At 46.6% G+C, this 21052-nt stretch overlaps 1 protein-coding gene across 6 annotated transcripts in view; it reads right to left on the reverse strand.

The window, feature by feature from the left end:
• Positions 1-21052, reverse strand: part of Mgtor (nuclear basket protein megator) — a 905575-nt gene that overhangs the window by 54313 nt on the left and 830210 nt on the right. For all 6 annotated transcript variants that reach the window (XR_012884775.1, XM_075868440.1, XM_075868441.1 and 3 more), the window contains exon 48: positions 9262-9295. Coding sequence is in view for 5 of the 6 variants with exons in the window: in XM_075868440.1 (XP_075724555.1) it covers positions 9262-9295 (34 nt within the window). In the remaining variant the exon portion in view is untranslated. The remainder of the gene's footprint in view (positions 1-9261; positions 9296-21052) is intronic.

Here is a 21052-nt window from a genome sequence, read left to right on the forward strand (position 1 = left end):
CACATGAAAACACAACTACTCAGCCGGTGAGCGCCGGTCAATTCCGCCAAACTCCACCAGGCAATTTTCCCCTTTAACTGATATTAAAGGAAATACACAATTTATTCATAATGTTACTCATACGTTAAGGTGACACAAAACAACAACACTGGAAGCACACCGAACCCGAAACCCTGGATAGCCGTGTCTTCAACGTTTTCAAACAAGTACACCTAAAGGAGTAAAAAAACAATCACTAGCTCTTGTCTAGGTCAGGAAAAAAAATGCCAGAGTTCTCGAGACATCCTCTCGCGTCAGGGGCATCGACTTAAGCCATCAGCGTTGCCATGGAGTACACCCTTTTTGTAGCGTATTTCAAACGTATATTGTTGCAAAACGAGGCTCCAACGCAGCAGGCCGCCGTTCTTAGAGGACATGGTCTGTAGCCAGGTGAGAGGACAGTGGTCCACTTCCACAATGAACTTGCTTCCGGCAATATAACAAGCCAGTTTCTGGACTGCCCAAACCAAGCACGCACATTCCTTTTCGCTAGCGCTGTAAACCTGCTCGCGAAGGGTGAGTTTCCGGCTAACATAGAGGACGGGATGCTCTTGATCCCCCTCATCCCTTTGACTAAGAACTGCCCCCATGCCTCTATCACTAGCGTCACATTGGACTATGAAAGGCCTCGAGTAGTGCGGTGAACTAAGCAAAGGTTGGCTCGACAAGGCCGCTTTCAAAACGCGGAAAGCCTTTTCTTTCTCCTCATCCCAGTCGATCATTTGGGGCTCGGTCTTGCGCAACGCGTCAGTAAGAGTGCTGGCAATGTCGGAATATCTAGGGATGTACTTACGATAGTAACCAGCTATTCCAAGAAAAGCCCGAATATCGGTTTTCGTTCGGGGCTGAGGAAAGTCTCGGATAGCTGCCACTTTCATTTCAGAGGGACGGCGATGCCCTAGACCGATAACATGCCCGAGATAGAGTACCTCTGCTTGTGCTAGCTGACGCTTGGGCGCCTTTACCGTTAAACCTGCTTCGCGTAGGCGTGTCAGTACTGCTCTCAAATGCGCCAAGTGTTCTGGCCAGGACGAGGAAAACACGGCGACGTCGTCCAAGTAAGGTAATGCGAAGTCCTCTTGACCCCGCAAAACCTTATCCATTAAGTTTGAAAAACAGTAAGGCGCATTCTTTAGGCCGAAACTCAACACTTTAGGGCGGAATGTCCCCAATGGTGAAATAAATGCAGCATACCGGCTCGCCCTCTCGGTGAGCGGCACCTGCCAGTAACCTCTCACTAGGTCTAACGTTGAGATAAATTGCGCGCTGCTTACCCTCTCGACGCGTTCCTCAATGTGGGGAATTGGGTATGTCTGATCCTTGGTGATGAGGTTTAACTTACGATAGTCTACGCAAGGACGCGGATCTTTGCCGGGTACCTCCACAAGAATTAACGGGGAAGTGTAATCACTTTCACACGGCTCAATCACGCCCAATTCCAGCATCCTGTTAACCTCTGCTTTTATTAGCTCAAGCCGGCGAGGTGACACCCGATACGTCTTAGATCTTACCGGTTCCGACGAGGTAAGCTCTATGTCATGAGTGAGGACGGATGTCCGGCCTGGCTCGCTTACAAATCTGTCCTGAAACTCGGTCAAAAGACCACGCAATTCCTGCTTCTGCTTCGTTGTCAGTTGTGACTTTGATACTAAATCCTCAACTCTTTTCTCGATCGGGACTTCGTCCGATTCGGGAGCTAATTCAGGGATTTCTGCCGGAACCTCTTCCGGAACATTTAAAGTCATGTTCACGATGGCTTCCCTCTCTTTGTAGGGTTTGAGTAAGTTGCTATGATACACCTGGTGTGCCTTACGACTTCCTGGTAATTTTACCACATAGTTGGTGTCAGACAATTTTCGAGTAATCTCGGCCGGGCCGACCCATTGCACTTCAAGCTTATTCTTTTGGGAGGGCCTCAACAACATGACCCTGTCTCCTACAGCAAAGTGTCGTGCTTTAGCTGTCCGATCGTAGTAAAGCTTAGCCTTCTGCTGTGCTTTGGTCATCGCACTCTCGGTCAGTTCTTGGGCTTTTGTTAGACGATCCAATAAGGTGAGGACATATTCCACTACTACAGGATCATCTCCCTGACCTTCCCACGACTCTCTCAGCATACGAAGAGGAGACCGCAGTCTGCGGCCGTAAACAAGTTCCGCTGGCGTAAACCCTGTTGTCTCATGTGGTGCAGTTCTTAGTGCAAACATCGTTGCAGGTAAGCACATTTCCCAGTCAGTTTTTCGTTCAAAACATAAGGCTCTTAACACTCGCTTCATCACGGAGTGAAGCTTTTCTATCGAGTTCGACTGCGGATGGTAGACTGAACTATGCAATAATTTCACGCCACACCACTCTAGAAAGGTTGTCGTTAAGGCACTCGTGAAAATGGTGTTCTGGTCTGATTGTATCTCGGCAGGAAAGCCTACCCGGGCAAACACGGACGTTCACTACTTCCACGGAACTTAGCTCTTTTAGCGGGACCGCCTCTGGAAATTTAGTAGCTGGGCAGATTAAGGTCAGGATGTGACGGTAGCCTGAAGTTGTCTTGGGCAAAGGACCTACTGTGTCAATTACCAACCGACGAAAGGGCTCCGTGATTACGGGTACCAGCTTCATTGGAAATTTGGCCTTATCTCCCGGCTTACCCACTCGCTGACACACATCGCAAGAGTTTACAAACCTCTCTACATCTTTAAAGCGTCCAGGCCAGTAGTATTCCTGTAAAAGACGATTTTTCGTCTTCTTTACGCCTAAGTGGCCTGACCATGATTCTCCATGCACCAAACTAAGCAAATCCTGACGATACGCCTGAGGTACGACTACCTGGTCAAACTCTACTCCTCGCCTATCTAGATATTTTCGATAGAGTATGCCGCTCCTCTCTTGGAATCTCACATTTCGTTTGGCGATTCCCTCTTTCGAACTGTCCTGGAATTGCTTAAGCGTTGGATCCCCCTTTTGTTCGGTTATTAATGAAGCGGGGCTCACCTGCAGCAGCCGACTGAAATTATCCGAAGTTGGCATGACACACAACTCTTTTGTATTTCCTAGTACCTGGAATGTGTCACCCTCTGTGCTATCCTCTGTACTACCAGGAATCGGCTTGGGAGCAACGGCATTTTCTATTTGCTCGGTCAACGAGGCGTAATTGACCCTTTCCAATTCAGGAGGAGGTTCATCGTCGCCTTTAGGAATGGTTGCCTCCGCGACTACGGCTTCTGCGGCCTGTTCTCGCACAAGTCGATTTGTTACCGTGGTGTCCAACTCGCAACCAGGCCCGTTGTCGATTTGAGGCTTGTTTGTCTCAGTGAATGTTGCTCTCCCAGCCAGCGCACGTGCCTTCGATCTAGTCAGTGCCTGCAATATGCCTTCTCCCAACGTTAGACCTTTCTCCTTCAGCATTTGATCTGACTTATTTGAAAATAAGTAAGGATACTGAGGGGGTAGATATGGCGATACAGCGGCTTCGTTTCTAACGTACCAAATGCGCCTTTAAGGACAACTTTAGCTACGGGGAGGCACTGACTGTTTGCTTCTACGGCTTGTCTAATCCAGGCACAGTATCCTAAATACTGTCCGGACTGAACAAAAGACGGATGAACTACGTCCATAGTGGCTGCGGAGTCTCTAAGAACCCGACACTGCTTGCCGTTCACGGTAAGGTCGTACATATAGGGCTCTAACAACTTCATGTTCTCGTCGGCTTCATTTATAGATAAAAAGGCCACCTTTTCTTTCGGGCAGTGTTTCGCGAAGTGCCCTGTTTCGTGGCAATTGAAACAAGCAGCCGGTTTTTTTGCCTCAAATTTCCTTTTGCTTGCCTCTGCCGACGCCCCATGGATAGATGAATTGTTTTCCTCACCCTTTTGTGCGAGACTTGTCGGTTGTTTTCTAAACGGCGCCTTATTCGGTAGTAGGAATTTTTCCCTTTTAGGCTCGCTGTTTGCCCCGAGGGCGCGGCGCGTAACGAATTCTTCAGCGAGATCTGCGGCCTTCGTTACGGTGTTCACGTTCGGTCTATCCTGCACCCAGAACCTCACCTTTTTTGGTAACCTTTGATAGAATTGTTCCAGACCAATACACTCGAGCACCTTGTCATGATTCCCATACGTCTTTGCCTCTTTGAGCCACTCCCCCATGTTGGCCATTAACTTGTAAGCAAACTCCGGGTATGAATCATTGTTCTCTTTTACGGCGTTGCGAAATTTTTGTCTGAAACCTTCCGCTGACAACCTGTAGTTCTTGAGAAGGCTCGACTTTACCTCACTGTACTCGTCAGCCTCCTCTTTCGTGAGGCGCGCGATTACTTCTGAGGCCTCCCCCGGAAGTAGGGACAACAAGCGTTGAGGCCACGTATCCTGGCTGAAACCTTGCCTTTCACAAGTTCTCTCAAAGTTGACGAGAAACAGCCCAATGTCCTCCCCTAGCTTGTACGATCTCATTAGGTCCGTCATTTTGAATCTGACCCGCTCCGCGGTACCGGATGCCTCGCTGCCTCCTGTTCTACTATTATGGCTAATCTCTAGCTCGAGGCGCTTCATTTCAAGCTCGTGCTTTCGCATCTTATCTGCCTCGGCTTCTGCCGCTTTCCTTTCGGCCTCGGCCGCCTTTCTTTCGGCCTCTGCCGCTTGCCTCTCCTGAATCTCCTCGACACATTCTGACAGCTCGTCATCCTCCACCCCCAATGCGAGAATCGCCTCTATCAGCTCTGGCTTTCTTTGAGAGTCCGACACCTCCAGATTCAACTCCCTTGCAAGTAGCAACAACATGGACTTTCGCAGGGATTTCAGATTCATGGCTGTTTCCAGTACCGCTGTCTCTGTTCCACAAAGATTCCTGTCCTGCAACTAATTAACCTTGACGGCAACGACAGCTCTAGATACCTGCCTTGCCTCAAGTTTTCCGTTAACTTAGTCTACAAATAAAGCTTCAAAAGCTCTTACACAGAATCCTGCCCTGTCACTGTTAACCTTGACGCCACTGACAGAAAGAGCTTAACCAAGCTATCACACAATTTCTGCCTGACGCAAGTTACCTGTTAACCCAATGACCAAGACAGCCCCTCTCTACCAGCTTTTACTTAACACATAGTGTAAATGCCTGGTAAAATTTAACAGGGAAAGCCGGCACTCACCCAGTTCGCAGTCATGTCTCCGGCGTCGTGCCTCTCAGAAGTGCCGTTCGATTCCCTTTGGAAGTCGATGAGCTCGTGTCATCCTTCTCCTGTCGTCCCGTTGTTGAACTTCGGGCTCACTCCGTCCAGTGGCCGCTTTCGGGGTTATCGGCATCCCGCCGCTGCCATCCAGTTGTTGGGACTCCGGGTCCTGCCGGTCTCGTTTTCGGTAGCTGGCCCCGTCGCAGGATCCATCGTCCGACAATTCAGCGAGAAGAAGCGCCCGAACAAACGACAGAGATTTATTTACATGTGGAGAAGTGGTCAACTGATCCAAAGAGAGAAGAGTGAGAGTGATACAAAACGTCTTCGGCATTTTATAGCGCCACGTTGTTGACACTGGGCGCCTTGTCCGCATCGTCAGCCAATACGGTGTCCCCGGCACCTCGGCCACGAGAGAGGGGGAAACACCTCTCACAACACATGGAGTGGCACAACCTAACACGATCTCCATATATGGTCACGGCGCCCTAAAATGTTACCAAACATGGTCACGAACGCACAGCAGATGCCGGAGTTCTCCCGGCGAGAGGAGGAGCCTGAATGGGGAGGTGGGGGTGGACGACCCCGTCGGTCAAGAACCGGTTCTCCCCCAAACTCTTCTTGCTAGGTTCCCTAGGGCCGGTCGTAACATGAGGTTGTCTCTCGCAATAAACTTTTGTCACTTGGTGCACAGCTCAGTATTGTTTGGGAATCAAAGAGAAGAAACACCGGGTGTTTTACACGAACGGTACTTGCAATACAGAACCATGGTGATCGAGCGGCCGTGACGGAACACAGCAATAGACCTTCACAGAGCTAATATATGGTCATGTGCGTAATGCGCGTACTGAAGGCTGTGCGACTGCTTTCTTGACTCGAGAAATCACTGTAGTCTTAACACTGACAAATGACCAAATGAAATGCAGCCGTGGTGGGTAAATCCCACTATAAGGCAAGCCACACTAGAGATCAAAGGAAATGAACTACCTGCTTGTAGCACTAAGTTACCAGAGAATTCATACATTAAAAAAAACTGCATTACTTGCCGAAAAGTTGTAATGTTGTCAGTTTCTATTTCTAAACATGTTTTTCTACGAACTCGAAAGATAGCGCAGAACTGATTTGCACTAGTTTTAGTTACGGGGCAAGCTTCATGCGAGCGAAAGCAGCTGCCTACTTCGTTCTCACTGTCAATGGACGTGACTTGCAAAACAAAGGAATGCAAGAGGGCTTGGGATGTCCGTAATCAACATTTCCACGTGGTGCTAGCACTTTGACAATGCAAACAACCACTTTCTGTGCGTGCCTTCCGAAGGGGTATTCAGCAGCAAGGGTCCTCTCTTTTTTTTACTTTCTTTCTTCTTATACGCAGTTTCTTTAGCCATTATATATACAACACACGTACGTGTTTTAAAGAGTTGTCAGGCTGCAGACCGTGAAAACCACTAAAATATATTTGGAATAAATAAATAAATCTAGAAAACATCTAGCAAAGGGAAGGCGCACTCGTCCTTCTATGAGCGACCTCTCTTAATTGAAGTCCAACGAAACCAAGGACCAATGGTATATGGTGCTCTCTGCTTGGAGAAAGGGTACAGCATTTTTTATCTACCCCTCTGATTGTTGCAGTGCTTTATGCCTCCAGATAATGCCTCTCATAAGCCGATTCATCCGCATTTTTACTGAGCTTCAGCTTGTATTATCCACGAGCACATACATACCTACATCAAGCGCAAAAACCATTTGGTAAGATTAGTTTTTTTTAAGTAGACGATCGTCACTCTATCGCTGATTTATTTTTTAACCCACTTCCACTCTTCGTCGAAAGCCCTTATTTCACGGTTTCACATCGACAAACTTCCTTGTGTTGTGTGTTCTGTGCGTGGCGCAGAAGATGCAAGGTTAGGGTCGCTGAGCCCCAACGCCGACGGGTGGCGAAACATACTCAGAAACTCTCCCATTGTATTCACGTCGGGTGAGAAGGCGGTAAGAAAAGAAGCGCTCAGGTGCAGTCTAGCCCGGCCGTGGTACATACAAAATTGAGTTGAGTGAGGATATTCTAGATGGTGCAGTGCCGCTACTCTCCGATTGGCTGCTGCTTGGGGTGGGCCTCGGCGTGGAGGAAGGAAAAAAATGGCAACATATCTACGGAGTGAATGATGGAGAGTGGGGCGAAGCATCCGTCCATCCATTCGTTCTTGCTTCCGTCCATCCATGCGTGCCTCTGTGTGGCCGCCCGTGTGTCCATCCGACCATCCGTGCGTGCGTCTGTTCGTCGTGCGTCCGCACGTCCATCTGCGCGTCCGTCCCTGCGTTCGTCCATGCATCCACTCCTGCGTCCGTCCATGCGTTCATCCGTCCTTGCAGTTATCCGTGCGTCCATCCATGCATCTGTCTGTGCGTCCGTTCGTCCACCTAGTCAACACTTCAAGTACCACCATCTCGCATCTTTTCATCATATATTCCTCACATAGAAGCACCGCCATTCAGCGGACTTTCCAAGGACTGAAAGAGAGGAGGCACACGCACACTTTCTTACGGCTTGCGCTGCATGTCTGCTTCCTACCTTTGATCATTTCGAGTTCATGGTATATACTAGTTCACTGTATTCATGGCACTGCGGCCCAACGCTCGCTAAACATTTCTAAAACCAAGGAGGTTACGCCCAGCGAGTATAACGTAGCAAACCTTTCTTGTCAGATAGTGCTCAATGTACATGCCAATGGCTGCTGTGGGGGAATGAGAGACAGGAGAACTCGGCTTTTAGATAACGCGCACGTTGCAATTTTTTATTGTTCAACAACGCACAGAATAAATCTCCCACCAGCACCACCTTGGAGGTCAAATGTAAGACTGGTTACACTCTACTACTACGACTACGAGGGACGAACGGGTGCCACTATAAGAAGTTTCGCCCCTAAAACTATGTCTTTCCCCCATGTGCCTGGGTGCGCGAGGAAGGAGTGCCTCCCTCAGTCTCCTGGATAGTCGCCGTCAGTGGCGGATCGTTGGTGGGGCATGGATGAAGCAGAGAGGTGGGCGCGTTGAAGACGCTTTAGCTCGGCTTCCTTAGCTCGCGTCTCGTCGGTGTTACCCTGCGCCGTCTGCTTTCTCGAACGCGATAAGACGCATTCACGGACAGACAGACAAACAGACAGACAAACAGACAGACAGACAGACAGACAGACAGACAGACAGACAGACAGACAGACAGACAGACAGACAGACAGACAGACAGACGGGTGGATGGACGGACGCACGAACGGACGCATGAATGGACGCACGGACCAACACCCGGAAGGACGGACGCGCGGAAGCTTCGGCCCACTCACCATCATTCACTACGTGTATATGCTGTGATTTTTTCCTTAGCCCATTGCATCCCTTCCTGCTTAGCTTCCAGCGTTTTCGCCGGGGCGAGAGAAGAGAGAATGCGATTGCAGCGTGCGACTAATCTTTGTAAATCCGCTCCTACTCAACGGATTATTATTTTTTGCGGCGTATAATTCGTGAGGCAATAAGCTTTTGTAGTGAATTCATTGATTCATTCAATCTCGGTTCGAACCATAACAATACCGAAAGAAAAGTACCGTAATGATCGAAAAACTCCTTTCAATCACCTGGTAGAGCTTTTCTTATGAGCAAAACAGTACTATTATTTCAATAAAATAACTCTTCTCTATTTTCTAAATGCGTAAAAAGATACCGCATGTGCGGTATCAGAGGCGGCTATGCAAAAAATAGAGATGCACACGTATAGGACGAGAAGGAGAAATAAAGTACTCAAAAACATGCACAGCTGGCATCATCTAGCATTGAAAAATACAAATTCAGTGGAGATAGCAGTTGTTGGTGCCGCGTCTGAGTTGATGAATGTTGTGGTCGTTTTGTTAGAAAATCTCATGACAACTGTACTCGTCAACGATCTCTGAATGATCCGAAGCAAGCGTGCCTCTTCCATTCTGCTTCGATGAAAGAGATGGCTCACCTACAGCTGTCGACCCTAATTCAGCCTTTAATTAATCAATCATCTAATGTCTAAAAAGTGGCTTATTTAGAAAACGACTCACCGTTTCCCCCTCTTTGCATCTGTTTCGATGAAAGCTGAAAAACAAGCGATAAAAAATAAGGTTTGGAACATTGTGTAAGATGTTCTTGCCTTCAATATCGGTCAAGTATTCTCAAATACATATGCAATACATAACGAAATTTGTTTTGTTCTCGATAAGTATTTTCAAATAGGTTCTGCGGAAACCCGCGAGGGGGCGGAAGGGTTCAGAAAGTAAAAGAAGGCAACCACCTATTTGTAGCACGCACGAAGCCGCAAGGAAATCCGTACTTGTGGCTTCGTGCTGTGGTTGTCTTCGTTCTCTTTCGATAAGTATTTGGGATTCGTTTTTTTAGGAATAACATAGCGATTTTCTCTTGCTTGCTTTGTCCTGAATAACACAATGTCATCAACATTACCATCAAATAATTATCAACGTCATTGCCGTGTATCTGTACACTAAAGGTTGATAATCGTTTCTAGCGATCTCATATTTATTTAATATTGGCGCTAAATTGTATAAATTTAGCACATGCGCTAAATGGTGTAATAATATTTAGTACGTTTCTGAGCCACAGACACAAGAAGGTCAGAATAGAATACAGTCTGCTGGGAAAAGGAATCAATGAAGCTAACGTATGATAAAAAGATTTATAGAAAGAAAAAACCGGCAACCAGCATGCAGATGAGTGAACAGATGAGTGAACATGGTTGACCGGCAACCAGCATGCAGATGAGTGAACAGCCATAATAACGGATCTTGACGCAATCCTAGTTTCAGCTAGTTGGTACTGATTCCTAACTGAGGAAGTTGAACGAGGAGACAAAATAACTTTTCACCCGTGGTGTTCTCTTGTGTTGTGTGTTCTCGTTTCATTTGCGCCAAAAATTATCCTAAAATTTTGACATGTTATCGCGGCATTTAAAAAGCTCACTTTCTCACGAGACAAATGCAACGACGTGTCGCTGACGCAATTTTTTCCCATTTCTTAATGAAGAACGCCTAAAAATTTCCTTGAGGGTCTTATTTACTGGCCGTTTTCTCAATGACTCCTTCAGAACACACGAGGCCTGCTTCCCTCTTTGCACATGGTGGTGCTCAACTGCCAATAAACTGCAGGGGTGCACTTCTGTGTTCGACTACACTAGCATTTCAGGTCGGGGCAGGACAAAGATTCAGGAAATTTTAGAGGCATACTACTTTAAGAAACAAGATGGTGAGGGTATGCTTGAAGCCTATGTGCTTAGATTTAGGTGCACGTTAGGCAGTCGAAATTTCTGGAGCCACCCACTACGGCGTCTCTCATAATCATATGGTTTTTTTGGGGGGGAGGAGACGTTAAAGCCATAAGTTATTTTTTATGTTAAGAAACGGGAGAACGACTGCCTCCGCGATGCGCTGTTGTACCGGTCTGGTAAGGAGATGGGCTGTATGCGATGGCTTGTTAAGAGTTGGAATTTTATGGCGCACGGCTGTTTACGCATGTCGACATATTCCCTCGTTTTCTTTCGCCGTGCTTTGTATTATCCGCTAGTTGTAACCCAATTTGCAATTCCCACCATGTGTTTCTGTTGAACATGATTATGAATACCAGATACGGCATAACGTGATGTATGGTGAGCCGAACTACGTGGAAATAGCCGCTCATGCGGAGCAATTGCCGACCAGGACTGCCGGACCACCACCACCACTTATATATAACCATTTACTACACTACCGCTAAAATGACCTCAAATAAACAAAATGTTTCCATTCCAGCAAGTCAAGTACTATTCCAATTTTGAGGAAACCTCTGGTGGGTCATTTTTCTGAATTCCATTATATGCAGCTGCAACCTTTTCACGGCACGAAATAATGAGAAAGAATTAAAAACTGAATACAAAAGAAGTGCCTGCAGAAGTTCATGTTTCAACCCGAGACCAAACTGTATGGTTTAAGATATACCCAGCATAAACAATGATCGGCTCTTATCATATACGCATTTACGACAAGTTGCGGCAAGCAGACATGATATGTTTTCGCCTCCGATGTTTCAGCAGTGTGGGATGCAAAGCATGAAAAGTGGAGCATAATGACAAGCAAAATATTTTATGTACATGCAGAAGTAACCGAATGGCACAAATGTGGGCATAAAAGCAACAGTATAGGAACAAAAAGGACACTTCTAATAGTACAAAGCCTGCTACAATTACGAAACAAAGCGTGTATCAAATTTGGAAGTCAAACATGGAAAACAAACAAAACAGATATCAAACATAGTATCAAATATTACATTTTTCAGAACATCAGGCTATGGGTGAAAACGAGAAGTTTTCGAAATACACGTAAGGAAAATGACGCCATACCCCAGGTGACGAGAAATACGCATAACAAGAATGCGATGGCCCTCATTTCGTATCGTGTTGTTCCGAGCACAGCAATGGGAGAACCTTCCTGGCAGTTACAAACGATATGCACAGCGAATGACGCAAGGCAGCTGTGCATATCTATATATAGGCTTATGAAGCAATGGGAACGCTAACCTTCTTTCCGAGTTGTCAAATCTTACTGTTTGGTACAAAGTGAACAACAGTCACACATAGAAGTTGTGACGCGAAGCTATTGGCTCTTGATTCTGCTTGCGTACGCCTTTTGACACAGTTACAGACCATATAAAGAAAGGTCATATATTTATGGACGCGGGTGCCCGGTGTTCGTGTTGTAACATACAAGCCGCCCTCTATAGATCAACGTCATGTCGTTCTGTCTCGGCACTCTCAAAGTTTGTTGCTATTTATACGGTGCAGACGCTGGTTTTTTTATAGGCTGCTCTCAACGGGCGAACTCAATGAAGACACACAGACCATCCGCTTTGATTGTGTTCAGCAGCCACGATGCTACATTGCCGATCCCAACACGCTTCACCACGTACATCACCGTATTATATGTTCGACGACAGATGCTTCGCTGATCTACGTTCTTCTCAGAATAACCATCCAAATGTCGTCGAGCCGAAATGGTGATGAGAAGCCCTAGTCAGAAGCTGTAGACCTTTTGATCACGATCACTGAGTAGTTTGCAACTTCTCGGTACAGTCTGTAACAAAAATTCCGCGGACGTCATACGTGTACGAAAATAAGCCCTTACAGCAAAGTTTTGAGTCACGCAGCGTTTTTAGTATCACTTTCACTTCGTTTACACATATCATCAATTAGCAATTTATAGGGGCGAAGCTCCTTAAGGCGTAGGCTTGCCCGCCGTAGTTGTCCGTCTTAGCCATTCCTAGTACGCGACGTGTTCACTTCACGGCGCTCGCGTCGCTAGTACGCCAAGTGCTCACTTAATTAGTACTCGAATACGTCACTAGATGACGTGCAGGCACGCGCTGCGTTTGTTATGTTTGGATAAAAAGACAGACAGACAGACAGACAGACAGACAGACAGACAGACAGACAGACAGACAGACAGACAGACAGACAGACAGACAGACAGACAGTTTACTGCGGTCAGTACATCAAATCTGGACAATATCTTCCCACCAAAGGAGCTCTGATGTGCTGTTTTCAGTGAAACAAACAAGTTCACCAGGGCCAGATGTGGCTAAATACGCTGCACTTGATTTGTGTGATAAAGAAAAATTAGCCTAGATGAACATTTACACCACAAAATGGAAAGAAGTAAACGTCCCGGAAAGTTAGAAGATATGAAAGATAGCAACGTTGCTGAAGCCAGGAAAGAACCCTATGTAATTGTATTCGTTTAGGCTAGTGAGTTTGACAAGTTGTATTTTTGAAAGTGATAGAGAAAATGATGAATGAACGAATATTATGGTGGCAAGACATGAAAAAACTGCAACCAGAAAGCATAGCCATTCGAATCAAGCCATTTGAATCCTCCGTCATCTCTGCGGGGATGAATGGGGCGGTAATACATAGCCACTGTTGGTTCTACATGTTGCGTGGATACGCCCCATGCTGAGTTACTCCCTGCCTCTGCTGCACGGACTTCCAGCCTCCACCAAAAGAAGGCTTCACGTGCTATTGGCAAGAAGCTTGAGAATATGTCTGGGTTTGCCACGGTCGACATCCAGTGATTCGGTGTATACAGAAGCTCGACAACTACCTTTGTCCGAGCAAGAGAAACATCGAGAATTGTATTCAGAATTTTGTGTTTAGCAAACGTGGGTGACGATTTATAGTACTAGGTACCCTACTATGGGAGATCATAAAGCCGTCCCGTGGGCATCACAGACTGGTGAAAAGTATATGACCGTAACATGACGCTTTATCTGGTGAGCTAACAAAAAGACGGCAACGAGACTACAGGATAGTGTGTCTTCATACCAAGCAGTAGTACCAAGAATCAAACAAAGGAAACCATCAAAACGGCCTTGGACACTGCCGGTGCTGAACGTTATCTATGAAATACATGGCATACGAAACCAGACATGACGCCTTTGCTGGCGGCACAGCTGGTGCTTCATCATTTCCATACAATAAACAATAAAAAGACTAACATATATACAGATGGATCCTGCTCTGAAGAAGCGTCTGCCTGTGCGGCCATTATACCAGAAATTCAAGAGAATAAATAAATTATCACACAAATCGTCCTCAACGACATCTGAATTGGCGGATATTTGTGTAACATTTAAGTTTATCTGCGAGAGTTCTGGGATACGGCAGTAGGTGGTATGCACGGCTAGCAAACCCATTTTGCAGATAATCAAACATGCAAGATCACCTTACAAAAATGGCGAAATAGTACAATGTATTGCAGAAACTGTGGAGTATGTCTCAGCGCAGGGCTACAATGCCGTATTCCAATGGATACCAAGCCATATTGGAATAAAGGGTAATGAAGAGGCAGACAGCATAGCCAAGAAAGCATTGAATGGGATAGCGCAATAATACCTATATCTGGGGCTGATTTTCGAAATTTCACAACGCAAGGAGCTAACCACTCTTCTATGGAGAAGTAGTTTGATTGCCCTAAGTTAAAGGAATCATTACTTTATGAAATTGATCAGCACACAAAATTTGCAATAGCGACAGATCTCCCCCGACACTCAGAGACGTTAATCCACATACTTCGGCTGGAAGTAGCATAAACAAACCGCTTCCTGCCCAAAGTATGTCAATCCAACTCACCGGAATGCCACTGTGGTCATGCACATTAACATGTTCGCCATATTATTTTGGAGTACGTAAAGTACACAAAAGAAAGACAAGAACTACACTTGCAAGTTTGGACAGATGTACTTGGAACATGTCCTCAAAAGGACGGATATTTTCCAGACAGACTTCTTAGTGGAGACCAGACTGAAAAAGCGCTTGTAATATACAGCTAGGGATTGATATATATAGAATGATGTGTGAATACATATGCTGTGAGTAAAAATAGAAAGGTGTGCGTGTGAACGTTTTATGACAGTGTGAATTGCTGCAGAACAGAATAGAACAGAACAGAACAGAACAGAACGGAACGGAACGGAACGGAACGGAACGTAGCAGAACAGAACAGAACAGAACAGAACCGAGCAGAGCAGAGCAGAACAGAGCAGAGCAGAACAGTACAGAACAGAACAGAACAGAACAGAACATAGCAGAGCAGAGCACAGCAGAGCAGAACAGACCAGAACAGAACAGAACAGAACAGAACAAAACAGAGCAGAGCAGAACAGAGCAGAACAGAACAGAACAGAGCAGAAGAGAACAGAACAGAACAGAGCAGAGCAGGGCAGAGCAGAGCAGAGCAGGACAGGACAGGACAGGACAGGACAGAACAGAGCAGAGCAGAGCATAAAGGCTGTAGTCAGCGTGTCCCAGATGAAACTAGACCTCTCAATTTATGACCAGGAAACGGAAACTCAAACTACAGCAAGGAGTGCACGCTGCCCACTGATATCGGCAAACAGAGGGCCGGTCGTCAATAGGCTGCCAAGTCGTAAAGCGCGTTGCCATTTATACATGCGCCATCGAACATTTCTGCGTTATTGCTGGAGGCCGCGTAAGTTCCAGAAGAAACTTTATTATTCGCATTGTGTGCGTATTCTAAGATTATCTAGATTGTTCGCACTTATTCAGGCTCGGTTTGCGCAAGGCAGTAGTTACTCGTCTCGGCGGAATTCAAAACTGAAAAAAGGAGCACGTGTGGCAATATGGCGTAGCAAAAGAAAGTGCCATTGCATAAACCAGTTGCATGGCTTTTTTTATCGTTTTAGACTCGTGAAATATGTTGGAGGGCAGCGTATTTTACTGGTAATTACATAGCGCATTTCGATTCTGTATTTTTTTAAAAGGAAAGGTCCATGTGTTGGCATTTCGTATATAGACCCATGTGCATATGAACATAAAAATTACGCAATATCTACAATATACCAGTGCAAAAATTAGTTGCTAATTGTTGAAGGTTTGAACACAGCTAACCATAATTTGATTTTGTTATTTTCGGTAGTCTCCTTGGACAATCTCATCAACTCGGCCAACTTGGTGAAACGTGAGTAATCTTAGTTTTTATATAACCAGTTACTTATGACCACCTACTGGTCTTAGTGAAATCTGCAATGAAGAGCTAATAACATTCTAACTGGCTTCTTTTAGCTCATACATGCAACAAGCGGAGCATGATTTTGTGCAACAGCCAGCATTCATGCAAGAATAAAATGTTAAAGACATCACCGGGTCGCTCCAAGCCACCGGAAAACGTTCTTCACGAAAGCAATTAAATAAAATGCAGGTTAATCACAAGGCGTTTCCTTTGATTCTACACTTTATGCTGTAGTAAACATATTCGCTCAGTTTGTTTCCGAATCATTCGCTCACACTCGAGATAATCTGAGGACTAAGCCACTCCTTATATGTTCAAGTTATCTTCTACTTCCTTAATTTATGCCGTTCTCGTTCAACGATGTTTTATACTCAATTTTCAATAGGAAACAAAAAATGCATCTCGCATTGCTAACAACATTTACTCTATTGCATTCATTTTCTCAACTGTCCTGGTACAATCTTGGTATCGTTGTCGATCCCGTTCTACCTACACCCCAAGGAAGCGAATTTTGATACTGTTACATCTTCTTACCTCAGTACGCAATCAAACAACCTAATAATGAGAAAACGCCTCCCGAACTGCAGTTAGGAAATATCGGCAATAAACAGAACCAAAGCAGCAGTTCAAAACAAAACATGGATATATTAGAAATCACTGAACGGGGAGTGTCACTGTCGTATGAATAAGTGACCACGTCTTTTTGAAGGCATAATGAAATACTGAGTAGAAAAGGGCAAGCTCATTGCTTAACTGACAAATCTACAAAGGTTTCTCGGCTCGTTAATGATATAGTGGGATAATGCAGAAATTTAAAAAGTAGGTGCTGTATTCGCCTTGAAAACGGTACTGTTGCGTTTGGCGGGCCACCATTTTTCCGCAGCCACCAGAACGGAAGAAAGGCAGCCGCCTCATTTTGTGGAGATAAGGAGCAGCGCCAAAACGCCCTGCTGTTTCCGTGTACTGGGCGCCGTGTGGCTCAAATTACTCTAAAGGGCACCGCTGTCCTTCGGGTCTGTGCAGAGATGCGACACAAATCCAGAATGCCGAGCTTCCGCTGATTACGGACGCCTGACCACCACGCTGTGCGTCTCTGACTGATGAGCCGTCGACGATCAAATCAGTACCAGATGTCCAGGTATGGCCCCTCGGAGGCGCCCAGACCGCGATCGCCGTTCGACAAAGCTTGGGTGGTCGGCACGAGCGGCGAGATGACAAACACGTTTCACACCGCTCGCTGGAAGCAAGACGATAGTTATAGCGCGAGAACAAAACGACGACACAGAGACAAGAAGGACACAAAGGACGTGTCCTTCTTGTCACTGTGTCGTCGTTTTGTTGTCGCGCTATAACTATCGTCATGCCATACTAACTAGCTCAAGCTGCTTAAATTCTAAGCTGAAAGCAAGATTCGCCGGAGGAGGCAGCATAGCCGGGAACATACACGTGTTTGGTTTTTGTATGTGTGTTTGTTGGGGGCAGTGCTGGCATAATGACACTCGTGTGTGCTGCGGGACATGTTATCGACAGTGCCATATGGACCTAATCCCCGATGTAGGGATCTGGGGAGATGAGACTGCATTTAATCAGCCCTCGCCAGCTGCTTAGTGTGGTTCACGGAGCTTGTTCAATAGACAGCCTTTTTCAATGTAGAGCTTCGGGCCAGAGAGCCCTTGCCATGTAAATAATCTAAATACACCCTCTCTACGAAGTTCAACCTCCTCCTGCCTTCACATCTTGATCCCGGATCTCCGGTGCCGCAAACCTCGGTCACAACAACTGGTGGCAGCAGTGCGATGAGACTCAGCGACGGAGAGCGACATAGACTGGAGGTCAGCCGGAAGCCCTAGCCCTGCAATTCAGCGGGATCGACCCAGTGTACCAAGACCACACGTATTCGAATGAGTGCTTGGCTTTTTGCTTGAGATGTATCAAGTCTTTTAGCCTAGACCCGTTAAAAGATGTATATAACTAACAACTGCCTAGCCCCTGTGGCTGTTATTTGAGCACAGAGCAGCACTTAATTATTATCTGGGCAAGTAAGTTGATTACGAAAGCTTCGGTAATTCAGCAGGTACGTAAAAGAGTTCACGGGAGTTGTAAGGATACGTTGCGGGAAAGTTTTGAGAAGTTGAAGAGAGCATAGTAGTGCACAAGAAATAGGAAAAGTGTAGAGAGGGAGGTCGGCCACGTAGTGCTTTTTATGTGCGTTTTCTTTCGGTCTCCGCTGTGGGATTTACCAGGCTTCAATTTCTCCAGACCCAGAATTGAAACGCTGGTGGGTTTGTGTTTTTTCACAGCTGAGCCAAAGCAAAGTAGTCGTCATGCACCTGATGATATGGATGAGAGATGACCTGCTAAACCTGTGTTGGGATCTCGACCTAGAATTCGAGGATGATATGTCTGCATCTAAACTCCGTGAGGTAATTCTCGGAATTAAAAGTAACCCAGCCGATATTAAGCACTTTGGGAATATGTATTTATTATAACAGGAATGAATAGAAAAACGAGGATTAACGGAGGAACAATACAGGAAGGCGATGCAAGAAATTTCTGAGGAGGAGGAAAGGTCCAAACGCGAGTGTGAAAGACTAGAACGCAGGTTAGATGCAAAGCAGATGAGGAGTCAATCAGTACAGGTAGCACGCGAGAAGTGCGAGGAACAGTTGAGTGCGGTGCAAATCGGAGCCGCAAGAAAAGCTAGCAACCACGAGGGTAGCAGTATGTTCACGAATGAACCAAGGTTTACAGCTGCGAACGAAGCTGCGATAAAAGGAGTGGCCGACGAAGGCCAGAATAAATGTGGTGAAGTGCTGTGCCAGGAGAATTCCAGTGAAACAGCCAAGATAATTGTAGACGACCTGGCACAGACACAAAGTGAGAGTGTGCCAATGTTGGATCTTGCTGGTGAAGTCCAAGGAGATTTCAACCCGCGAGGCAAGAAAGAACACAGTATTAGACCAGCAGAGTGTGAGGAAGTAGCACAAGGTACAGTAATTGTGGACAGCTCCCAGGCATGTGAACTGGGTTCACCTGAAAGTGTCGCAACGGTAGATCTCGCAAGCAGTGTCCAAGAGAATTCCGACCCGCTAGGCAGGAACACCGTAGTGAGTTCAAGAGATGGAGCAAAAGTAGACATGGGTAAGAACAAACCAGTTGTGGGCAGCTCCCTGGAATGTGAGCTAGCTTATGCGGCAGAAAACAGCTGCAGTGTTACGAGAGGAAAACTTTTTATTTCAATCATAGAAAAATGTCGGGTGGGGCCCTCATTCCAGAGCTCCAACAGCCGCTGCTGCATCCCACGCCCACCGGGCCAGCACACGCTGGCCACTTGGGCTTTCATCACGCAGCATGGCCTCCCAGTCTTGTAGGGTAGGAATAGGAGAGGAGTTGGCAGAGCGCCTGGCAGGTGGACGCTGACATTCCAGCGTTACGCGAAATAACGTCGGTACCGCTCCACAGCCAGGGCATTTTTCAGGGTAATAAGTGGGATGGAGGATTTGGAGGAAATGGAGGTTCGGAAATGTGTTTGCCTGCAGTTGACGCACCGCAGTTGCATCTTCCAGTGTGAGCGTGTGGTGTGGTGGAGAGTGCTGAATGCGTTCTCGTTGATAGTAATCGAGAGTGTCTCGATATACTAGAGGTTCCGTGTTTGTGTTCTCCTCATCTGGGTTGGACAGCTCTTCCTCCGGATCCCGGTTAGTGAGTGCTCGGGTAGCTGCATGAGTGCAGTCATGACCGGGGAGAGAGGCTTGCCCAGGGGTCCAGACAAGTCGGAACTTGTGCGGCGTGTGGAATGCGGTGTTCAAAATTCGGTGTGTGCTGTGAGACAATAGCCAGTATGAAGGCACGGCAGGTATTCATTGAGTTTGTAAAGATTAGAATAACATCTGTGTGAGGATGGTTTATGGCAGCGTGGGAAATCGCCAGAGCAACGGCACACTCTTCGCCTTCAAATATGTTCTTTGTAGGTACGCTGATTGAGGCTACTACGTCAGGATCATTGTTCACCACTGCTCCAACTGTAAAACTGCGGGAGTGGTGTCTAGCGGCGTCGCAGTATAAGAGAGTGTTTGGAGGAGACTGATTGATGAGGCGCATGAGGTTTTTCACCCTTGCCCGCCGGCGCTGAGCGTTGCGCACAAGGTGCATATTGCGTGGAAGTGGCGCGACTGTAATTCTTGCTCGGAAGTCATTGGGTAGCTATTTTCCTGGTGTGCTCTATCGACATCGATTCGGAGGGTACCCTAGCCTTACGAGTAGCCGCTCTCCCACTCAGGTGCTGCGGAGTCTTCGTAGCTGACTATTACGTTGTGCTTCGGTTAGTTACCTCAGGTTGTTGTGCACGTCCATGGCTAGCATGCGGTTGGTGGATGCGTACGTAGGTAGTCCAAGCGCCGCCTTAACGACTCTACAGAGGAGAATGTCCAGTCTTCTCTCTTGTTCAAGCGTTAGCGTTTGATAAGGGACGTGGAAGGTGATGCGACTTACTCTGCAGGCATTAACTATACGTAGAATGTTTTGCTCCTGGAGTCCATACCTTCAGTTGGTGACGTGGCGGATCATATGCGTGACTTGAGAAACTTGTCGTTTTAATATTTTCATGGTCTGCGTTGCCTTGAGACAGGTTGTATATGAAAGCAGAGGACGCGGAGTTTCAGTACGCAGGGTATTACATGGTCCTCTATGGTGACTATGATTTGCGGGCTGTTGTAGGGCTTTTGCTGGGGACGACGAATGAGTAGAAGTTGCAACTTATTTGCAGAGCACGTTAGACCACCTGCTCGTGCGTCTGCTTGAACCGTATTCATTGCTTCCTGGAAGGCAACTTGTATTTGTCCGTTTGAGCCTTTGGTTACCCATACAGTGACGTCGTCCGCGTATAAAGCATGTCGCAGACTTGGAATGGTGGCGAGTAGAGGCGGTAGCTTAGCCATGGTGATGTTGAAGAGAGTCGGAAATAACACCGACCCTTGTGGCGTGCCTTTCTTTACCCGCGAGCTTGATGGTGTCACTGCGAAGAGAGCCTAATCCTATGGTTGCTGTCCTGTTTGTTAGGACTGCTTTAACATAGTAGTAAACTCGTCGTCCGCAACGTGTCGACGCGAAATTCTCCAGTAGTTGGTCTTGCGAGACATTGTCAAACTCACTGCGGATGTCCAAGGCAAGCAGAGCTCTAGTTTGCGTAGAACTGAGTCTGTCCATTACTTCATCTTTTAGTTGTAAAAGTACGTCTTGCCTGGAAAGGTGGGCCCGGTATCTAATCAGTGTGTCCGGAAAAATC

Source organism: Rhipicephalus microplus, chromosome 7 (assembly GCF_043290135.1).
Source record: "Rhipicephalus microplus isolate Deutch F79 chromosome 7, USDA_Rmic, whole genome shotgun sequence".
Lineage (NCBI taxonomy): Eukaryota > Metazoa > Arthropoda > Arachnida > Ixodida > Ixodidae > Rhipicephalus > Rhipicephalus microplus.